The following is a 22,805-nucleotide window of genomic DNA, read 5'->3' as shown; positions in this document are numbered from 1 at the left end:
TCTCAGAACTGTGACCTTAGTTTCTTGTGTGTCTGGTTTCTGCTCACTTCAGGCAAAGCATTGTTAGTGCAGAGCAGAAGCTAAGAGCATGGGAGAAGAAATACAGTAAAGTTAAACTATTTTAAAGGCCAAAGCTATGTCATGTGTCCAAGCAGCCACAAATATACTGCTGGCAACTGTCTTGCTCTTCCATTGATTTCTCCAGTTCAGAACCTGTATGAGTGAGTCCACACTAGGAGTCGAAGGGCCCTCTTCAGCTCAGGGAGAGCAATGGACTTATGTGATAGGTTGGCTGGACTTTAAAGGGAGTCAGACTCAGCCTTGCTTGTGATAATCAGCTACCCTACCAGCTGATCCTCCTCAGCTGGGGATCAGCTGGACTTTCATAATCATTGGCCCCAACCGAGAGAGCGCCGGGGGTTGCACAAACAGCTGAGAGAGCGCTCAGTTGGTGAAAAGAGTTTTGGGAGGGAGTTTACACCTTGGGATGGTCCCTAATGATAGAGGGCAGCAGGGCTGAAGGAGACTCCTAAAAGTGGGACTGAGAGAGGGCCAACTCCCAGGCAGATAGCTTTGGAGTTGAGGATCCAGACTAGGGGTAAGACGCCAGGGAGACACCCTCTGAGTCAGTGTTCTGCAAAAGAACAGAGAAGTGGGGAGGACCCAGGATGGATTAAAAGTTCAAGTTTCGGGGGTAGAGAGGAGAAGTTGTTGTTGTTGTGTTGTGATTTGTTTCACCTTTGAGTTGGTTAATATGTCTACACCAGAGGTGGGCAAACTACGGCCCGCAGGCCACATCCGGCCCGCAGGACCGTTCTCCCCGGCCCCTGAGCTCCTGGCCGGGGAGGCTAGCCCTGGCCCCTCCCCTGCTGTTCCCCCTCCCCCACAGCCTCAGTTCACTGTGCCACCTGCACAATGCTCTGGGTGGCAGGGCAGCGAGCTCCTGGGGCAGCGCAGCTGCAGAGCCCAGCCTGACCCAGTGCTCTGTGCTGCGTGGTGGCGTGGCTGGCTCCAGCTGGGCAGCGCAGCTGCCTGTCATGGTACTCCAGGCAGCGCGGTGAGGGGGCAGAGAGTGAGGAAGGGGAGTTGGATAGAGGGCAGGGAAGTTCGGGGGGTGGTCAGGGGCCGGGGGTGTAGATAGGGGTCGGGGCAGTCAAAGGGCGGAGAACAGGAGGGTTGAATGGGGGCAGGGGTTCCGGGGCGGTCAGGGAGAAGGGGTGGTTGGATGGGGCAGAGGTCCCGGGGGGGCAGTCAGGAAGGAGAGGAGGGGTTGGATGGGGCGACGGGAGGCAGTCAGGGGTGGGGGTTCTGGGGACGGTCAGGGAGCAGGGGGGTGGATGGGGCAGGGGTCCCCAGGGGGCAGTCAGGAATGAGAGGAAGGGTTGGATGGGGCAGCTGGGGGCAGTCAGTAGTGGGGATTCCGGGGGCGATCAGGGGACAGGGAGAAGGGGGGGTTGGATGGGGCAGGGGTCCCGGGTGGCAGTCAGGAAGGAGAGGGGATGTTGGATGTGGTGGGGGGGCAGTTAGGGGCGGGGGGAAGTTAGGGATGGGAGGTCTGGGGGCGGTCAGGGAGAAGGGGTGGTTGGATGGGGCAGAGGTCCTGGGGGGGCAGTCAGGAATGAGAGGGGGGATTGGATGGGGCGGTGGGGGGCAGTTAGGGGCAGGGGATCCGGGGGTGGTCAGGGGACAGGGAGCAGGGGGGGTGGATGGGGCAGGGGTCCAGGGGGGCCATCAGGGAACAGGGGGGTTGGATGGGGCAGGAGTCCCAGGGGGCCATCAGGGGCGAGAAGCAGTTGGGGGTCGGATACGGGGCTGGGGCCAGGCCACGCCTGCCTGTTTGGGGAGGCACAGCCTCCCCTAACCGGCCCTCCATACTATTTCTGAAACCCGATGCGGCCCTCAGGCCAAAAAGTTTGCCCACCCCTGGTTTACACAGCAACTAGACACCTGCAGCTGGCCCGTGCCAGCCGACTTGGGTTCGTGGGGCTCGGGCTGTGTAGACTTCCAGGCTTGAGCTGGCACTTGCGCTCCAGGACCCTGTGGAGTGGGAGATTCCCAGAGCTTGGGCTCCAGCCTGAGCCTGTAACTCTACACAGCAATGAAACAGCCCCACAGCCTGAGCCCAAGTTGGCTGGCACAGGCCAGCGGTGGGTTTTGCTTTGCTGTGTAAACATATCCTAAGAGACTCCAGGGAGAAGCAGTAGGGCCACTGCTCTGACAGGAGAGTGGAGTGGAAGAGGATCCCTGAAGGGGCAGAAGACATCATATGGCTGTCTAGTATCACTTGGGACACTGTCCATTTGGGACATTGATACCCTGGAAGGTGGGGGAAATGTAACTGACTTTGCCAGAGGGCCAAGTTACAAGAAGAAGTGGACCACCAATAGGCATGAACGGCTGTTGGCAGGGGACACTAGACAGGGAGAGCCTGTGATGCCATGCCCAGCCATGAAGGGGTGCACCAATGGTGAGTGCACTTTCCTACAATCTGTCTGAGGGAAAATAGAGTGGTGATGTAGGTCTGTAGCAGCAGTGGGATAGATAGCTTTTCTTCCACAGGAGGCAATGCCAAAGTACATAGGTAGCTTGTTATATAATTTGCAGCATTCTTTCCTGTTGAAAAGGCAGTTGTAAACGGTTATTGCCCATGAACAGAAACAACATTACAATGGCAAATTCACTTAAAAGAAAAATGCAGTTTAATATAACAATTCAAACCACTACAGCCAGTCCGTCAGCCTCACAGCATTGCCTTTGACTCCTCTTCCCCCCGCCCCGTGTTTGTGCCTTGCTCCAGCCAGACTCACTAGATCCTGTTGCTCCCCCCCCCCCCCCCCCCCCCCCCCCCCCCAATATCCCTAAAATCTGGCCTTCACATTCTGCCCTCTACTGCTAAATAAGTGCTGTGAGCTTTGGTCATTGTTTGACTACTGTAACTGTATGCGAAATGCTACTGCTGTAGTTTTCCTTCTTTAGTTCCTTCATTGGCTTCCTGTCTCAGTGCATCAAATTCAGATACTTTCTCTTCACCTTGTAGGTTCTTTGTAACTCTGCCTCACCTACAGTTCTGCTCCTGTTTCTTCTTAAGCCCCCTCTTCTTTCTACATGCCTCTGTATCCTAAAACACCTTTGGCGTCTCTTCTGAGCTTCATGTCTTTTTATGCACCTTGTGCTTGAAATGGTTTCCCAGTTCCTGTGTGCAACACCCTCTCTGCAGTTCTCTCCTTTAAAACCCACTTTTAAATGAAGCCTTCCTATGTTATGCCCATGTCTTATGTCGCTGGCTGTCATGCATCTGAACTGTACATTTCTGAGTTAGACGTTTACTTCTTCAGTGCAAGGAGATGGTTTTGTACATATTTTGAAAACAGATGTGGTAGGTACACTTATGATCTAATAATTGCAAAGAGTACGTTGTAAATTTCTGCCAAGTATCAGATATAAAATAAATGCCAAAAGAAAGGTGCTGTCTTGGTAGTCTGATTACATAATTTAGGACCCAGGAAATGCTGTACAATATTCAAATGTTAGAAAAAAATGGGAGACTTTCAGTGTTATTCTGATATGCCTTCTTTTACTTTTTAGATTTTGTTGTTGTTTTAACAGTGGCTAAGTTTCCCTGAGCAGCTGTTGTGAGTTCTGCAAAGTCACTGAAGGCAGAGGAACAATACAATATTAAAGGGATAACACTGAATCAATAAAAAACGTTTATTATCATATTTTTTAAAAACAGAATTTAACTAGCTCAATACAAAATTAATATTGTAAAAGCCTCTTGGAAAATATGAGACTGTCCCTTCTGTCATAAGCAGGAGATAGGAGAATGGTAATGGGGAAATGAAGAGCTATCTTTTGGGGACTTGCAAATGCCAGTCCCTAAACTGCTGGTGGGAGAGGGAATGTGTGACAGTTTTGAATATAGTGTGGAACACGGATACTCTGTGCTGAGTGCATTGATCTGTACTTTACTTCCTTCAGGCAGCACTAGAAGAAAAATTAGGATATTTTTCTTCTAGCCTTCTCTGTGAAAAGATCCAACTGCCATGTTAATAACGAGAAGTCTGGTGGCACCTTAAAGACTAACAGATTTATTTGGGCATACCCTTTTGTGAGTAAAAAACCCAGGTGCATCTGAAGAAGTGGGCTTTTTACCTATGAAAGCTTATGCCCAAATAAATCTGTTAGTCTTTAAGGTGCCACAGGACTCCTCATTGTTTTTGTGGACACAGACTAAGACGGCTACCACTCTGATACTAACTGCCATGTTTTCTCCCTTCTCCTAACCACTACATGTGTGAAGGGCAGATGGTCCACTATCTGCCCCTTCTGTTTCTGAGTTAAGGAGTAAGCAGAGGATAGAGGACTCTGGGATGGGACATGAAAATGCACATTTAGAATCCCTTTGGGAGGGAACAGGTCTATTCTGTGCAGAGGCAAATGGAGTGAGGTGGTGAAGGATTGGCTGTTAGACCTTCCAGCTGCCAATTATGGATTAGAGTCCAGCTGCTGCAGACAATGTCTATACAGTACAAAAAAGCTTTGCAAGTACAAAAAATAAGATCAAATGGTCAGTTCTGCTGTTTTTAGACATCCCATTAGTACCAATGCAATAGCTGTTCCCAGCGGAGTCTCCTGGCAATCAACTGCAATCATGTTCTATATTTTTGTTATATATTTTTGATTATATACAAAAGCCCCATTTAGTGAAAGCTTAAGAAGAAACCTGACATTTTCTAAACTAGCCTGCTTCCCAAAATCAAATTAAAGTTAAAACGATCCGATACTGGGTAATGCCACTGTGCTTGTGCCCGGTGGGTTTATACAGTGCATGCTATTGCCTGAAACCTGTGGCATTTACCAAACTACCTAAGTTAACCAGTCTGCCCTTTCCCAGTGACCCTCAATTAATGAATCTGAAATCTTCCATGGATCTAATGATACAGACTAATTGGCATTGAGGGATTTGCCCCTTGCTCCCCAAATAAACCTGACACGGACCCTTCTGCGGAAAGGTGGGTGACTGTGGGTGAAGCAAGGGTTCTAGTGCTGGGAAACAAGTTTTGGTTCCACATTGTGTCTTATTTACTTATTTATTTATAGTGGTACCTACTGTGCATTAGGCACCTCCCAGGAGGATTTAAAGAAATGGACCCCAGTCCCTGGAAGCTTGCAGTCTAAGCCACAGCTGAGATCAGACCACTCGGGAGTAAACAGTATTACTTAAATCAGTCAGCTCTTCCTTGCCTTTTCTACTCTGGTGGTGACTATGCCTCAGCATATGAAATCTCTAGTCGTGGTTTGTTGGTGGGTGGCATCTGTGGCCTGCCACTCGTCCGATATTCCCCCTCCTCGTCATCCTCTATCTCTTCTTCAGCTGGTCCCCGAATCCTGACGGGCTCCTTCTCACCATCTCCTGGCTCACTAAAACATTATCCAGGGATAGATAGAGATGTTAGCTGGTTTTAATTAACTTTCATTCTGAATATTTTTCACCGCTGTGACAGAGGTGGCTCCACAGGCCACCTGGGAATGTTCTCTGGACTTCAGTTTGAGAACCACTGGCCCACACTGCTTCTTGTTGGGGCTGGAGTAGCTGTGAACTGCCTTCTCCCATTTCCTACAGCACTTGTGTGGAGAGGCAAAGACTGGAGTATCTGTGAGCTCTCCACAGCACTCCCTACAGGGGCAGTGACCCTTTCCTCATTTTTGGATTGAAGAGTATGAGCGGCTAGGGTCACTCAGACCCCCAAGAACAGAAATTGCAGAGGCTGGGGAGAAATGAGGTGAATTTCAGATACCCACAGGTGGTTCCTGATTGGTTCCTTGGGCTTGTTAGCTCAGTCCTGCACCCTGCATGGTGCTTAAGAGACATCATGCACCAGCAATCACAAAGGGGCCCATAAGAGCAGAACCAGTCTGGTAAAGGAGAACTGAGAGGCAAACTGCAGTGGCAAAGATGGGACTGCACAATGCCGTCTCCTCTCCCGCGTTAAGTTGTTCACCTTTGCAATAGATAAAACCTATGCATCATCAGCTAATTTTCCACATCATTGTCCCTCTCCACCAGCATCTATGCTGCAGAGAGAAGATGAGAGCTCATTCTCCCTCTCACAGAATCCCTCACATATTCCACCTACTCTTCTGGGGAAAGGCACTCACGTCATCTCGTAGTCCTTGTCCTTGCTGCCCCGGCAGCAGCAGCAGTAGGCCAAAATCCCGATGACAATGATTGCAGCAACTACACCACCAATGACTCCAGCGTAGAGGGCAATGTTCATGGATGCTATGGAGGGAAAGACCAAACACAGTCACAGCAGAGTTGACAAAACAAACCAGCATGCATTGAGAATGACTTCAAATCAGGTCAGATTCACACCTATCAGAGACCAAACCTCACCACCCTTCTGGGGGTGCCAGACATGTAATGATGGATCTGGACATTCTTTTAGTTGTAGCAACTGTTCTTGATTCTGCACTGAACCAATGGGTAGCAGGGACAGGTCCACAGGAGTGATTGATTCAATAGAGATGGAGACAGACCCATGGGATCTGAACACCCCCATACTCTGATCAAGTTCAGATCTTAACTTTCTGGCTCAGGTCCATATCTAATTAGATACAACCTTAGTATTATTCACTATTACAGACAGGTCTAAATGTGAGCACTTCAAGCAGGGCAGTGGAATTCGTTTTGGAGATATGAAATGGGGCTGTTCTTGCAGGGTGGTGGTACGCTCATCTGCACTCCAGTGGCTCTCCCATTTAGTCCCTTGCCTATATTTAGTCTGTGAATACATTTCCCCCCTCTATTGCCCCACCCACCAAGCAGCCAGTAGCATCTTACGAGGTACAATGGAGACTGTCATGTTGCAGAACTCCTGTCCAACGCTGTTGGTGGCAGTGCAAATGTAAAAGCCGGAGGTGTCTGCAGAGACATTCTTCAGAGTTATCTGTTGTCCTGGTGCAAAATACAAACCCAAAATATAAAAGAATTGTAGAGAATTAGGTCAACGAAGAGATTGGGGAAAGGAGCCCTTCACATCTAAATTGCCCCTTCAAAGCCATCCCAAGTTGGGAATGACCAAAAGTTGTTACAGTTTTTGGCTAGTTTTGTGACTTTAGGGAGAAAGAAAATATTGGGACACATGGGGCGGGGGGTCGCCGGTGGAGCAAAAAAACCGAGTGCTGCGAAATATCGGGACAAATTGTGTCCCGACCAAACATCAGTTGGGACGCGGGGCAAACGCCTAAATTATCGGGATGTCTGGTCACCCTATGTGATTTGTGTGAGATTAGTTTGGCCTCCATCTGGTTCTTAGTGGGAGACATAAGGAAGGCTAAATAGAAACGTGCATTTGGCTACTGGCAATACATTTAATTTTCAGCTGTTTGCCATTGTGGGTGGGGCTGTGGGCGAGTGAATGTTCAGAAAAGGTTTGTCTTGCACTTTTATACATGGCCAGGAGCCTTGTGTGCTTTGTCACAGATTATATCACTGTCAGGAGAGCAGCTGGCTCAGAGAAACGGCCGTTTGAAGAGCTAACACACTAGTCTTGTAACAGTTTTTCAACCCACCAGCTTTCAGGATGTCACAATGCCATAATTATTTGCCAGTAGAGGGAACTAGTGGGAAACTATGGTCTGGTAGAGTAAGGCAAAGGCAGATCAGACTGTATAAACAATCCAGGGGGAGAAATCATATTTGGCAGGGAGTGCTATGAGGCTGCACATTCCCTACCCTGAGCAAGTGGAGCTCAGTACTATAAATTAGAGCTTATCATTTCCTCTGTATAAACTTAGTTTTATTCAGGTTGTTTCCATTTTTACCCCTAAGTGGCAATTCCGTTTTTTTCCTCTGATGGCCCCTGTCAACCATCTATTGGAAAAGGGCCAGCTCCCTGTTTTTAAAGTGGGCTTGGTAACTATATTTAAGCACATCATCTGGCACCACAGTTCTCTCACATACATGGTCTTTTCACAGAGCCATAGATTCTAGGGCCAAAAGGGACCATTTACTCTGACCTCCTACGTAACACAGGCCAGAGAACTTCCCCAACATAATTCCTAGAGCAGATCTTACAGAAAAACATCCAGTCTTAATTTAAAAATTGTCAGTGATGAAGAATCCATCGCATTACGACCCTTGGTAAATTATTCCAATGGTTAATTATTCTAAGCTTTAAGTTCACACTGGAAATAAGATATATTTTTGTCTAGGTTCAACTTCCAGCCATTGGATCGTGTTATACCTTTCTCTGCTAGATTGAAGAGCCCATCATTAAATATTTTTTCCCCATGTAGGTACTTACAAACTGTAATCAAGTCACCTCTTAACCTTCTCTTTTTTAAGCTAAATAGATAGACTCAAAGAGCTCAAGCACTATAAGGCATGTTTTCTAATCCTTTAATCATTCTCGTGGTTCTTCTCTGAACCCTCTCCAACTTATCAACATCCTTCTTGAACTGTGAGCGCCAGAACTGGACACAGTATTCCAGAGCAGTCGCACCAGTGGGAAATAGAGGTAAAATAACCTCTCCACTCCTACTTGAGATTTGCTGTTTATGCATTCAAGGATCGCATTAGCCCTTTTGGCCCTAGCAGCATACTGGGAGCTCATGTTTAGCTGATTATCCACTGCGAACTTTTGAGTCCCTGCTTCCCAGGATAGAGTCCTTCATCCTGCAAGTATGGCTTACATTCTTTGTTCCTAAATGTATACGTTTACAGTTAGCTATATTAAAATTCATAAATGTTTGCTTGCACCCAGTTTACCAAGTGATCCAGATCACTCTGAATTAGTGACCTGTCCTCTTCATTATTTACCTCTCCTGTCCAACTTTTGTGTCATCTGCAATTTTTGTCAGTGATGACTTTGTTCTCTCCTGGACCTTTTTCTGAGGCTAGGTCTACACTACAGCGGGGGGTCGACCTAAGATACGCAACTTCAGCTACGTGAATAGCGTAGCTGAAGTTGCATATTTTAGGTCGACTTACCTGGCTGTGAGGACGGCGGCAAGTCGACCACTGCCGCGCCGCCGTCGACTCCGGTGCCGCCTCTTGCCGCGGTGGATTTCCAGAGTCGACGGCAGAGTGATCAGGGATCAATTTTATCGCGTCTAGTGAAGACGCGATAAGTTGATCCCCAATAGACCGATTGCTACCCGCCGATCCAGCGGGTAGTGAAGACGTGCCCTCAGTGTCCCTGTCTAGGCTGTCATTTTTTTGGCATCACAATGTTTACAGCTTTCAACACTATAGTGCAGTGCTGGGTTGTAACCCCCAAAATGAACAGAGTAGAGAATAAATGTCCTATGAGTAAGGCTCTTCGTTTCCAGTTTTTATCAATTTTTTGTAACCTAAAAATGTGTGGGTTTTACAAAAGCCATTATTTGTTTTTTACCCATTTTTTTTCACCCAATTTTGGAAGTGCCAGAACTCCCTGGACTCAGCTTTCTGCTCTAAAAAGCGAGATCATGGCTTGGTTACCTGCCATTTCTCCTTCCAGAGAAGAACCAAGATCCAAGCGCTGGTGTCAGAGCAGATGAAAATCTATGTTTTTTTAACTTTTTTAAAAATGTATTTTTTAATTTAAATTGGATTTTGTTTTTGTTTAAAAAGTTTTTTTTAAATAAACCTGTTTAAAAAGAAATCTGAATTTAATACAAAATATGTTAGTCCCTAAACTTATCATACTCTCTTAAAAAATTTAAATAACAAATAAATATATTGAATATATGAGCCTCTATCTAAAACTTTGAGTTAAAGGCTACTTTTCTATTTAAAGAAAAAATTGTAGGCAAACACCTTAGCTTTTGAGGTCAAGCTTTATAAATGTGGCACAGTAGATCATGCACTTTATTAAGGACGTGTTTTGTTTAATAAAAATACATTTTATATGCAGTTGTGCATTTAAATAAATTCCAGTTACTATCCTAATGCAGCTTGACACAAATCATGAACAAAAAGTTAATTATCTAATAAATTACAGTAGAATATATCAGTCACCATTTTCTAACATACTAAAATGTACAATTAATAAGAATCTAACATATTAAACTATATATTTGCTTAAGTAAATGTATAGTAGTTATAGTGTTGTACCCTCCAAAGTAGCAAAAAAATCTACCTAATCCTGTGTAATGGCTCAACATGATTTAATGGTTAGATCAGCCAATGAGAATGCACCTTTCTTTGGACCATAACTAAAGTACAAGTGGAAAAGTTGAATAAAATAAATTATTTAAATTGAGGCTCTCCATGTGGTGGCTTAAATCATGATTTAAATTACTTTGATTTTAAATCAGTCCAACCTGGCTGGTCTGCGTACTATTGTCAATCCCATTCCCAGCACATATAAGTCACCAACTTTACAGACAAATAGCTATCAGCATTCAAAGCAAATAAGTTAGTGAACTACTTTACATGTTAACATGGGTCAAAAACAAACAAAAAAACTATCTGGGTTTTAGAATGTAATGGTTTCTTGAAAGTTTCAGACATACAAACCAGGAACAGAGAGTCAGGTTTACCCCAATATTTACCCAGAAAACTGAACTTAATTTTACTGCACTGATTTTATCTGTTTTTAATTTTTTTGTAATAAACACTGATAAATTCCTAGGAAAATTTAAACATCTGTAAATAAATAGCCTGCCCTATGAGCCAAGTTGGAAAGATGTAGGGCAGATGAGAAAAACAGGAATTGTCCCACCATTGTCAGAATGGATGGATTCCAAGGAAATTCCACGTACACCGCAGCATTACCCCAACACACACATTCCAGCAGCTCATGGATACGGCTACCCTGACAGTCCTACTCCTTTTATAGCCTCCCACTGTCAGCCCTAAATCCCAGAGGGAGAAATTCCATCTGCACCCTTAATGGACAGCATTTCCCTGAAAATCAGTATCAAATACAAGGAGACTAGAAGAAACTCCTGCCCCGGGGGGAGGAGAATAATGAAGGCAGAAGTGGTCTGTTCTCTTTAGGAAAATACATTGTAGTAGCTAAGACGAAAGCTACCATGTCTGAGGCAGGGGCACCGCCCAGTGGCCAGTCAAGTGAATAAGAGATTCCATGTGGATTTTTTCCTTGGCATTAACTCAAGCAATTTTCAGAGAGTAAAATGTGAGTGCCCCACCTAGCTAGGATCATATTCAGCTCATCTGTGCACCCACACCACGGCACTGGATCTGAAACCACAACTGGCAGGTTGAAACACAGAACCACTCTCCATTGTGGAGCTGGTCAAGAAACACACGGCAGTTTCTGGCAATAATGCCTAAGAGCCTGTTATATGCTACTATCGTTTGCTGACTGACTGCATGTGAGAGACTGCGGCACCCCCATCTCCTTTAGAGACATCCCTCCCTGCTCCCACTTCTCAGGAGCTTAACCACTCCTTTTGTTCTGACATTATTTTAAAATAAAGTGACTATCGTGCTAGTGACAGATACTGTCCTGACAGCCTCCATCCCACCTGCTCTCAGCCCAGAGCTGGGCGGTTACATCTCAGAGTGGAAAAGTTCGGCCTCCATGGCCGGTTTGTTCCTTGGCCTCGCTCCTGTAAGTGTCAATAAGTGTCAATTGTGGCAGGGTATAGACAGGTCCACTAAGAGGAATTGCCTTGGGCGGGGGAAGGGGGGGGGGAACTGTGTGAAATACTTTGCTGGTTACAAATGGTCACTAGGAAGTAATTACTTTGGTTGGCTCTTGGTTGGGCTTGAATCAGTGACCTAGAGGTGAAAGCATCACTGCCCATTGCTGCTCCAGACAGCCACCCAGGTACTCACAGGTGTTTCTCACCCTAGGAGGATAACCTTTTAAAGTCCTGTTTTGTTAAAGGACCTTCTCAGAAGGCCTAAATGCACTGTTAGTCCTCAATCCAAAATGTTTCAACTCCCAGTCTGCAGCGAATACCATTGCCTGACCTCCTTGCATCTCACATACCTGATGCTGACACCAGTGGTCGGGGCTGGTTCAGTACGCTGAAGCTTTGCCAGGTATACTCAGGTTTTGGAGACCCCTGCTGAGAGTTGCAGGTCAGGTTGATGGTCTGTCCATATTCTGGTGTCCCTATGACTTTACATTCTGGCTTGGATGGAGCCACTAGAGGCAAAGAAGGGAGAATGGCCTAAGCAGATGCAGTGTGGCACAGTTATACAGAGAGGTCTGCTGAGATTTCTTTCTATACATCCCTGCAATCCATCTTCTGCAGCTGTGTGTTTTCCTTCCAGCCAGGAACTTGTCTCTCTCATGCCATTTTCCTGCAAGAATTAGAATGAATTCTGGCCTCTCCCACTGCTTTGTTACCCTTTGCCCTTCCCTCCCACATCCACCCAAGTTCAGGAGTTAATCATAAGATATTTGGACATATACGTTACTTCCCCTCCACCATCATCAAAGGATAACCTACCCAGGGCTGGCTCCAGCGTTTTTGCGACCCCAAGCGGCGGAAAAAAAAAAAAAGCTCTACCACTGCCACTTCATTCTTCGGCGGCAGGTCCTTCGCTCCGAGAGGGACTGAGGGACCCACTGCTGAATTGCCGCCGAAGAGCCAGACATGCCGCCCCTTTCCGTTGGCCGCCCCAAGCACCTGCTTCCTGCGCTGGTGCCTGGAGCCAGCCCTGAATCTGCCCTTGGGGTACAGCATAGTATAGTTATGTGCATGATGGGGATGGCTTATGCTTTCTTCTGAAATATCTGGCATTGTCTCTCTCTCTTATTGCTGTGCTAACTGAGAAGGTAGAGTACTCCCACCAACATCACTTCCTGCTTGTTGCATAGTGCTGTCTGTCACTGAGCTGGGGCATTGAATCTGTACTAACTCAGGGGGTAGAGTGGCTTACCAAGGACCAAAAGATCTATGTTTGCAGAGGCAGTTGGGAAATCTTCACGCAGTTGGACAGTGCATCTGTAAGTTCCGTTGTCTGCCATGGTCACCCCACGGAGGGTGATGCTGACATCTGTGCCTGGAGTGCTAGGGAATTGCAGACGATCTTTATAACCCTGCCCATAGCGCTCAAGGCCATCAAAATACCTTGTGACAACATCTTCCTGTAATAGAGAAGAGGACACCAAACAGCAAGCTTATTTTCTGGTATGTGTGTCCTCAAGCTAACACCATAGACTGGCACATTTTAAGAGGAGCAGGAACTGGAAAAAAGCAGAGGGCCTACCCTTCCCTAGTCTCCTAGAGATACCCTCATAAACTGTTCCCTAGAGGTCAAGGAGAATGCCTGGAGACTTTCATCTCCATATCCTGCAGGGGCCTCTTCATCCTCCCTCCCCCCCCCCCACCTCCCACATACTAGGGCAAAGAAGAGTCTCATAGTTCCCTGAAGGCCACTTAAATCCCCCCGAGGCTACAAAGATCCCTTCATGCTCCTTCCCCACAATCCTTCAGTGGGCCAGGAGAACCATGGAGGCCCATTTGCTTGCCTGTGGTCACACAATGAGTGTCTGTGGCAGAGTCAGGATGACAACCAAGACCTCAACCCCTGGTCTCTTGAGTCCAAAGAGAGCCCAGAAGGCTTCTTCACCCTCCACCACAGAGCGGCCTGAGGCCCCTTGATATCCACATCTCCATCATCCCCAATACGCTCTCATGCATCTCGTGATTTACCTCTGGAGATGTTTTGCTCCAGGTAACGAAGTCTGCACTGCTGGTGGCAGCAGTGGTCTGGAATTCACATGGGAGGGTGGCGTTAGTCCCTTGTGCTACCTTTACTTCCTTGACGCGTGTATTCACAGTGAGGGCCTGGGCAGTCACCAGAACTAGAGAGAGAGAGACAAAAAACAAACAAATACGGTCAATCTCCCCATCAGAGAAATGCTTCTCTTGGTACTAAGGAGGGACCTGCACTCAACCAGGGTAGATTGGGCCCTACCCCTGGGTATCATATGAGTCTGCACTGTACCATCTCTGTCTGCTTGAGACTGGGTGGAGAGTGTGTCTTCCTCTCTGTCTGCACACCACTGAGCACACGGGCAACTCCCAATCAATATAATGAATCATGCTCCAGAGGCTGGGTCTTATTTCTACACCTTCTCTTCTGAAGAGTCCTTCTGTGGACTAGGTCTTCTCCCAAGCAGCAGTCCTCAATGACCTGACCCAAGCCCAAGTCTCCAAAGCTAGTACTACTGCAAAAACACATCCCAAACCCACACGTGGCTGTGCCATGGGGAAACTATCAGACAAGGGGGGAGTGGCTGGCTGGTATTCTGGAGGGGCTGGTCCAGAGTTGCTGTTGTTTGGCTGCCTTACCTGTGCATCTCTGGACCTTGTCGTATTTGCATTCCTTGTAAACTGAACCTAAGCAGTGAATTTGGGGGGTCTGTATGTTAGCTTTGGGGACAAAGACCATGTTCTTGTGATATTTCCCCCTCTGAAGTTACTGATTGCAACCTTAACGCCCCTTTAACCCAGCTTTGTGTCTGGGTTAATTCCCAGAGTGGGTTCCCCATCATCAGTTTATCAGACCTCAGGCTCTCATTCCCCGGTGGTTGGTTTAGATAATCCCACAGGATTTCCTTGGAAATCCCAGGGGGAAGATCCCAAGCATACTATTTCCCCAGGGGTTAGTTAAGTTAGCTGCAGTATGGATATCCCATGGTATAAGCAACTGGATGCGCATTCCTGGGAGTTATCCAGTATGGGGAATCTGTGATAGATGGTAGGTAAAGTGAGCAGATTGAGGCTAGAGAATCTGCTCCAGGATATCAGAGCAGGAGCTTGATTTGCAATCAGAGCTGTTTCCCCATGTCCCCCCTTCCCCTCAGTCCCCCATCAGACTCGATTTTCCCTGTTAGTGCAATGCTTAAACAAGCAGCAGTATTGTTCAATTGTGCTTATTATAGGGAGGGGAGAGCAGATTTGGGTAAATGAGAGCTAGTCCAAGCCCTGACATGGAAACCCCTTTTCCAGGTGCAAAAAAAAAAAAAAAGTCCTTATTCACATCCACCCACCACCACCTCCCCAGTCAGTACAATCATGAACCTTCGCTCCCTTCCTGAAGCACCAGCAGATCCTACATGGGATGTGGTGGTCGGGCTCAGCATCATCTTGGCTGGGTCACACAGCTACTCCCTTTTACCCTGGGGCTGCTCTGGAGTGACTCCATGCCATGCTTACAGGGGAAGCCTCAGTGCATATCAGATCATTCCTACCTCTTCTGCAAGAACCACAGGGAGAGATCTCATGTCCCAGACTTGTAACATGCACTATGATGCCCCGCATAGGGGAAACCCTGGAATAGTAGTGAGGCTCAGACATGAGAGGGGGAGTGCAGACCCAACAGCAGGCCAACTGCCTGAGGAGATGGGTAGGGAAACACTGGCCATGCTCCTGTACTGAAGTACTTGCTTCACACTTTAAGGAGGGCGGTGAGGGGGTGGAGGAGAAGGGTAGCTGAATGTTGCAGAAGGGAGGGGCCTTTCCTGTGAAGCAGCAACATTATGGATTTTTTGTAATGCTGTGGTCTGCTGAGCACAAAACCATGCCACTCTGGTCAAAACTGAACTCTCTCCAGAGCACAATGCAGGGGTCTTGGATATGGAGGCCTCATTCTGTTTTACACTCAGTTCTCCATAACCTTTGTGTCCCCAGGAAGCTGTGTTTTAAAGACCTGCTTTGTTCTGCATAGTTCCGGGTTGTTATTTTTTTATGACACTGCTGAGTCATCAGAGGAGAGAAGGAATGAGATCGAAACCAGAATCTGACTACCTCACCTTAGCATGCGGGAGGGGCAGAGGCACTCCCAGTGTAGAGGCAGGCTCCCTTCAGGAACAGGGTGAAAAGGGACAGTGACATAGGCTAGTGAAGGGCTATACTGTCGCAGAGCATAGGGGGGGATAGTGAAGAGCTGTGCCTTCCCAGAGTGCCAGGATGGTCACTTGGTGGTTGAGATGCAGTGCAGGAGAGCCAGCTCTGTGTCCTGTCTCAGACCATGCCTACGCTATGGGCTCTGCAATGGCACAGCTGCAATGCTACAGTTGTGCCACTGTAGCACCATAGTGTAGATGCTTCCTACAGTGACAGAAGGGGTTTTTGCATCAATGTAGTTAATCTACCTCGCCGAGTGGCAATAAAATAGGACTTTCATCAATTTAGCTGCATCCTCACTGGGGATTAGGTCAGATTAACTACAGCACTCGGGGGTGTGAATTTTTCATACCCCTCAGTGACATAGATAGGTCGATCTGTATTTTAAGTGCAGATTAGGGCTGAGTCACATCCCTGCTACTTATGTCAGACCTTCAGATTATTCCCACGAGTGAATTTAATGCGTGGGATAGAGAGATGGCAAAGCAAATTTCTCCTTGTGATGAGCTGTATAGGCTCCATCCCGGGGTTGGTGGGTGGAGGGTTAACGTGCTCCCGAAGGTGAAGAAAGACCACACTGCCTGCCCTAAGTGCAGGGATGTCACGAGGAAAGTGAGGCCGGGATCCGTTATGATGAGTTAGGTAAAGGCCTGCAGTATACTAGGGACATGCTGTGGGTAGACAGGAATAGCTAGTTCTGGGAGATATTTCCTCTCTGAGAGGCAGCAGCAATGGCAAAGTCTGGGAAAGCCCTGTCTAATGGACTCTGCCTTTGACTGTATGTAGCTCTCCTCTCTGGTTCAGCTCACACCCTCCTCTCTGTCACTCACTCCTGATAGACCTTCTTCAGAAGAACCCACCCCTCTCGACTCGCACCTTCCCTATGAAATGACCTGTGTGACTGGAGTTCCAGTGTGTCCTCTCTCCCTTAGGGTCACTGCAATGGAGAGTTTGACTCTGGGTCACTCCTGCTTTGCAAGCACCTTCTCCTGCTGCCTGGCAGGCACCCCCCTACCCAGCACCTTCCGAACCAGCCTGACATATATTCACAAGAAGTGTAAGAAGTTGCCAGTTACTTGGCTTTTCCCTCCTCTTTCCTACTGCTGCTCCTGCTCTTCTCACCCCTTCCATCACCTCCCTAATAAAAGCAGAATAAATAGTAAGGAAAAGAAGGCTGATGGCTAGAGTAGAGAACAATCAGGGCTCCCGGGCTCCATTCCCAGCTGTGTCACTGACTTCTTGTGTGAATTTGGGTAAGTCACTTAGCATTTCTATGCCTGTGTCGGCATCTGTAAAATGAGGCTGATGCTCCTTCCCACACAGGGGGATTCATTCATTCATAGCTATGAAGTGCTCTGAGAGCCTCAGAAGGAAGGTGATCAAGTAGGGCAAAGTATTTTTATTATTACTTTATTGCAGCTTCTATGGGGGACCTCGTACAACAGCACTGTGTACATGACACCAGAGCTGGCTCTGCCCATCCTTTCAACCTTTCACCCCTCGCAGGTACACACACACAAAGCCATTGGCTTGCTTTGTGTTGGTAGGCAGAGTCCCTCCCTCCTCTCCAGAAGCATGAGCAGTATCTTGACTCTCCCAGGAAGCACCTGCAGTGCCCCCAATGGTAGAACAGGTAGAACAGGTTATTTTTACTCCATTGTCACTCCTCAGAAACTGGTTCCACCCGGCTAGGGTTCACCAACAGGTCATTCACCCAACCCCCAGAGAGAGAAAGAGAGATGGCCCAACCCCAGGCACTCACAGCTATTCCTCACCTTCCAGCCCATGCCAAAGTTCTCATTTACTGCAGGTTTTTATTCTTTTCAAAAACACTATCAGTTCAGAGTTGCAAAGGTGCCAAGCCAAACCCCACCCATAGCGGAAGCAGCCAGTAATAGGAGAGCTGTACGTCACTGTGAAGGATTGTTCTAATTTGCCTGGCACCACCATGCAAAGGGTTGATCTCTTTGGTGCCCTCTCACTTATTTCCTACAGCTTTAGTCTGATTGTTTGACTGGCTCGTAATCCAGTTTTTCAATGGAGATTAAAGACTGCCCACTACATATCCTTCTGGTTCTCTGAATCTCTGTTTAATTACATCCGGTCCCGGTGATACCACTAAAGGTGTTTCCTTCCCCCTCGAGTCACCAGCACTTTCAATGGGGTAGTCCGTTCAGCAATGGGGTGCAGGGCTGGGAGATGCTTTCTGTCACCAAACAGCTTAGCTAGTTAAAAACAGGTGGCATGTCCAAAATCAGTTTTTTTGGATGGGAAATTGAACCCGTTTTAAATCCAACTGAAGGGAGAGGGGCCTTAAAATCCAATCAAACTCAGAGGGGAAATAGCCTATAATATTGATAAAGAGACATTGTCAACAGGCTTTAAACCCTAGATTTAGATTTTGTTCTGACATGGAAATGCTGTTTATCAATTTTTTAAATAAATCACTGAAAAGACCTCTCCTCCCCCTCACCCCCCTTCAAGATAACTCCCCCCCTCCTTGCAGTACTGGAAATGCAGCAGAGAAACCAGAAAGTCTCAGTGACTTGTTTACTTCCACTGGCAATATTGAATGAATGGTAAATGGCATAGAAACAGAATAAAGGGCGAAAAGCTAATTAGATTGTAAAAGTTCTTTCTGTTTTAATCATCTCAGGTGTCATTAGTGATAGGGTTAAGAACATTTCTGCAAAGAAAATCTGAGTAGGAAGGTGACAATGTTTCTTTGGGCTGGTCCACACTAACCCCCCACTTCGAACTAAGATACGCAACTTCAGCTACGTGAATAACGTAGCTGAAGTCAAAGTATCTTAGTTCGAACTTACCGTGGTCCACACGTGGCAGGCAGGCTCCTCCGTCGACTCCGCGTACTCCTCTCGCAGAGCAGGGGTACCGGCGTCGACAGCGAGCACTTCCGGAATCGATCCCAGAATATCGATTGCTTACCGCCGGACCCGGAGGTAAGTATAGACGTATCCTTTGTTTCCTTACTGAGCACTTGTCTAGCACTCCAGCCATTGTACATTTTTTTTTCAAACAACCCTTGGAAACATTCAGGTAGAACCATCTACAAAAGAAACTACCAGCCCAGCAGAAACAAAATTCCATCCCTCCCCGCAACCATCCATGCCCTGTGTAATGATCTCTTTAAAACATCTCGCATCAAATGGAACTGACAAATAGGACAAAATGTGGAGCGACTCTAGCTGCATAAATCCAACCAAAGCTTACATAATTGCAAAGAAAACACTGCTCATATCACCTTGAAATAGAATGAGCTGGCAGACTCTTCTAAGAAACACTCCTGTATCTCAGAACTCCATTCCGTGTAACCACTATTTTCATATATGACAATTTTCTTTCCTACCCCTCACCCTTATCTGTCTGCAGTATCCACCCATTATCTTTACTTAGATTGTCTATTATCTTTATTCAGATTGTAAGCTCCATGGGGCAGGAATTGTCTCTTTGTTATATGTTTGTAAAGTGGAGAGAGATGGAGGCATAGTGGAGTCTTGGCCTCTAAGTGCTGCTGCAGTACAAATAAATAATAATAATGCTAGAGATGAGCCCATCTTGCAAAATTTGAATCTGAACTTTCCCAAAGTTTGGACCTAGCGTTTTCTTTAGAGACTGTCTATACTACTGTGTATGGGCCTGAGTTCTCTCTTGGTTATGCTGCACCATTCTTGGCTGCAACAACCTCTTCCAAAATCTCTCCCACTCCACTGTTTTAATAATGGCGTTAAAAGGCCTGGCCTATACTCAGCCCAAATGGCCTTGTTTATTATTAGAGAGACAAGGTGGGTGAAGCAATATCTTTATTGGACCAACTTCTCTTGGTGAAAGAAACAAGTTTTTGAGCTTACACAGAGCTCTTCTTTGGGTCTGGCCTGAAGAAGACCCGAAGAAGAGTTCTGTGTAATTTCAAAAACCTGTCTCTTTCACCAACAGAAGTTGGCCCAGTAGAAGATATTACCTCATCCACATTGTCTCTCTAATTTCCCGGGACCAACAGGTCTACACCTACACTGCGAACAACCTGTTCACCATTCCAGCCCCTGGCAAAGGGTGCAAGGTATGTCACTAAAAAGAGAGACAAAGTTCCTGCTGTGACGTTGCAGTCTATATGATTTTATAAAAATATGCTAATGAGTTAATATAATGTAACTGGAATATGCTTCATGCAAAAGGTCTCTTGTAAGGTATAATTATAAAGCTTATAATCTACTGAGTGTGGTCATCCTATTTCAATAAATGTATCACTCTTGTATCTAAAACTAGAAATATGAAATATAATTCTGAGGGCCTATTGTAATTATGCAAAATGTGGGCTATTAATGGTGGTTTTGAATCTTGATGGCTCCCATCAACCAGGACAGTTGATTGTGGATTGCTCTGTTTTCAGGCAAGCCTTCCTGTGAGTCAGGCTGGGAGAAATGAAGGCTTGGGATCTTACAGTGACATGTGATCATGTCACCTGAACTGGAATCCATCTTTAATCTGGTGCTTTTCCAGTGAGGAGGAGTTGGGAACCTGAGGGACAAAGAATTCCTGCCTTATGCAAAAGATATATAAATGGAACAGAGCAAAGAAGAAGCCATCATGAGGAATCCCCTAGCTACCACCTGAGCTGGCACAAGGGCTGTACCAGGGGAAAGGATTGTGCCCAGACTAGGAAGGCATCTAGTCTGTGAAAGAAACATATTGAAACATCTTTCAGGGTGAGATATTATCTGTACTCAATTGTATTACTGTATTAGACTTAGATTTGCATGTTTGTTTTATTTTGCTTGGTAACTTACTTTGTTCTGTCTATTATTTCTTGGAAACACTTAAATCCTACTTTCTGTATTTAATAAAATTACTTTTTACTTATTAATTAACCCAGAGTATGTATTAATACCTGGGGAGGTGTGGGGGGGCAAACAGCTGTGCATATCTCTCTATCAGTGTTATAAAGGGCAAACAATTCATGAGTTTACCCTGTATAAGCTTTATACAGGGTAAAACGGATTTATTTGGGTTTTAGACCCCATTGGGAGTTGGGCATCTCAGTGTTAAAGACAAGAACACTTCTGTAAGCTGCTTTCAGCTAAGTCTGCAGCTTTGGGGCGAGTAATTCAGACCCTGGGTCTGTGTTGGAGCAGACGGGCATGTCTGGCTCAACAAGACAGGGTGCTGGGGTCCCGAGCTGGCAGGGAAAGCAGGGGCAGAAGTAGTCTTGACACATCAGGTGGCAGCTCCCAAGGGGGATTCTGAGATCCAACCCGTCACATCTGCTCCAAACAGCTTTAGGTCTAGAATCACCCATGGCATAAGAGGTGAGGGTGAGAACAAATAGAAGGGGAATGGTCTGGGATGGGGTAAAACAGGTTATATCAATAAGATCTGCTAGTTAGTCTGTGCCCACTTCTTGAGGAATACAATTTTTGTAATTCCATTGTATTAAATACAAATTCCCGTCTCTCAGGCTTCACAGAAGAAGTGAGATTTTTCAGAGGGGTTTGAGTAAGGCAGGGGTGGCATCTAGGTGAGTGGCAGAGAGTGTTCTATGCCTACGCTGGCATGGAAAAAAGGCACATAAATATTTGTGTGAGGAAACAAAGGCAGATCAAGGCTCGTGTCACTGGCAGAGTGGGCTGTACAGGGGGAAATGAGAAGGCAGAGGATCAGAGAAGTGGGCAGAGGCTCTTGGCTATAAAAGCAAACACAAGCAATTTGATTTATAGATGTTGGCAGGTCTGTAACTTGGGTTCGAAATGGCTACATACAGTGTAGAGAGTAGAAGCTAAGGACTTTCCCCCTTTGGATTCTAGGGACAAAGGATATACAATATCTATGGAAACCGTTTTAAATTGGTTTTAAAAATGTTTGCCACCATGATACAAAACTCCATTCCCTTTCTGTCCCTGGAATTGCAGAGACTTCTGGAATTGCCTGTGAGTCCCGACACTGTAGTATGGAGGCATTATCACTGTACCTGCCAGATCATAAACAGGCTAAGATTTGTACTAAACAAAGGACATTGACACATCGGAACGGCTGGGATATTTGCCTGTGTAACATTCACCTCCCTCCAGTCTCCACCCATCCCCTGTAGGACACAACCAAAACAGTACTCACCCACACTCAACATTAACAGCTGAGATCCCTTCGTAGCTCTCATGGTTTCTCCTTATCCTCCGTACAGAGTATTTCCCTGTAGGATTGCTTGGTAGCTGAATTATTTTAGTTAATGGGCTAACAGTGCAGCCTCACGGTTGTAGCTTGGATTCACTTCCCCGATCCTTTTTCACTTGCTCTTTCGACTCTGCTCATCTTCCCCACCCCCTTCAGCTAGATTGACAAACTGGTTCACTACTAGAGATAGAAATCTCTTGCTGTTCTGTACCTGAGGGAATGTATGTTATGAACTTGTCCTGCCCTCTCAGGCAAATAAACCACCTTTCCTGGTCTCTGCTGATTGATAGGTACACAAAGGAAATGACGAGTTAATCCAAAGGGCCAGGTAAAAGTGCACACAAGAGAGCACTTAGAGCGATCTGTACAGTGACAAATAACCATGGCAGATAAAAACGGATTAATTTAAAAATAAAACCCTTTTTATTGTATTACTTTTTAATTTACAGTAGACTTTTATTTAAATCAAATATTTTTCATTTAAATTAAATACATTTTTATTTTAAAAATTAATTATTTAAATTTAAAATTATGGCAGATATGTTCTGGCCTAAATTTACTATAATCTATTGATTTCAATTATGTAAAAAATTATATTCAAGTAGTACATACTTGTTGCTGAAATTTTAAAGAAAGTCAAACCATTGAACCATTGTAAATCACTGGCTCAGCACCTGGAACTAGACTTCGTTGAAGTGCTACGCCAGCTTTTGACAGCAGTAGCCTCTTCTGCAGGTGCAGAGAGAATGTTTGTTTTCTTCATTTCAGTTTATTCAGCTAGTTCAGTTCAGTTATTA

General features: G+C 46.1%; 1 protein-coding gene across 1 annotated transcript; it reads right to left on the bottom strand.

Annotated features, from left to right (window-relative positions):
• Nucleotides 1–4,192: 4,192 nt before the first annotated feature.
• Nucleotides 4,193–22,246, bottom strand: GPA33 (glycoprotein A33). The gene is made up of 7 exons (XM_034791716.1): nt 21,952–22,246; nt 13,627–13,778; nt 12,851–13,058; nt 11,952–12,110; nt 6,845–6,958; nt 6,160–6,283; nt 4,193–5,421 (listed from the first exon to the last, which is right to left on the bottom strand). Exons 1-7 carry the CDS (start codon nt 21,992–21,994, stop codon nt 5,265–5,267), a joined length of 957 nt encoding a protein of 318 aa, XP_034647607.1. The 5' UTR covers nt 21,995–22,246; the 3' UTR covers nt 4,193–5,264.
• Nucleotides 22,247–22,805: the final 559 nt, after the last annotated feature.

The sequence above is a fragment of the Trachemys scripta genome, chromosome 1, assembly GCF_013100865.1.
Source record: "Trachemys scripta elegans isolate TJP31775 chromosome 1, CAS_Tse_1.0, whole genome shotgun sequence".
Classification (NCBI taxonomy): Eukaryota; Metazoa; Chordata; order Testudines; family Emydidae; genus Trachemys; species Trachemys scripta.
This window is presented reverse-complemented; position numbering and strand designations above follow the sequence as displayed.

Excerpts from the sequence above, each read along its gene's own strand:
- GPA33 (XM_034791716.1), bottom strand. The coding sequence starts at position 21,994 with ATGAGAGCTACGAAGGGATCTCAGCTGTTAATGTTGAGTGTGG. Across the intron at positions 12,111-12,850 it reads CATAGATCTTTTGGTCCTTG|TGGCTCCATCCAAGCCAGAA; the intron begins GTAAGCCACTCT and ends CTTTGCCTCTAG. Across the intron at positions 6,284-6,844 it reads GACAGTCTCCATTGTACCTC|CATCCATGAACATTGCCCTC; the intron begins GTAAGATGCTAC and ends TTCCCTCCATAG.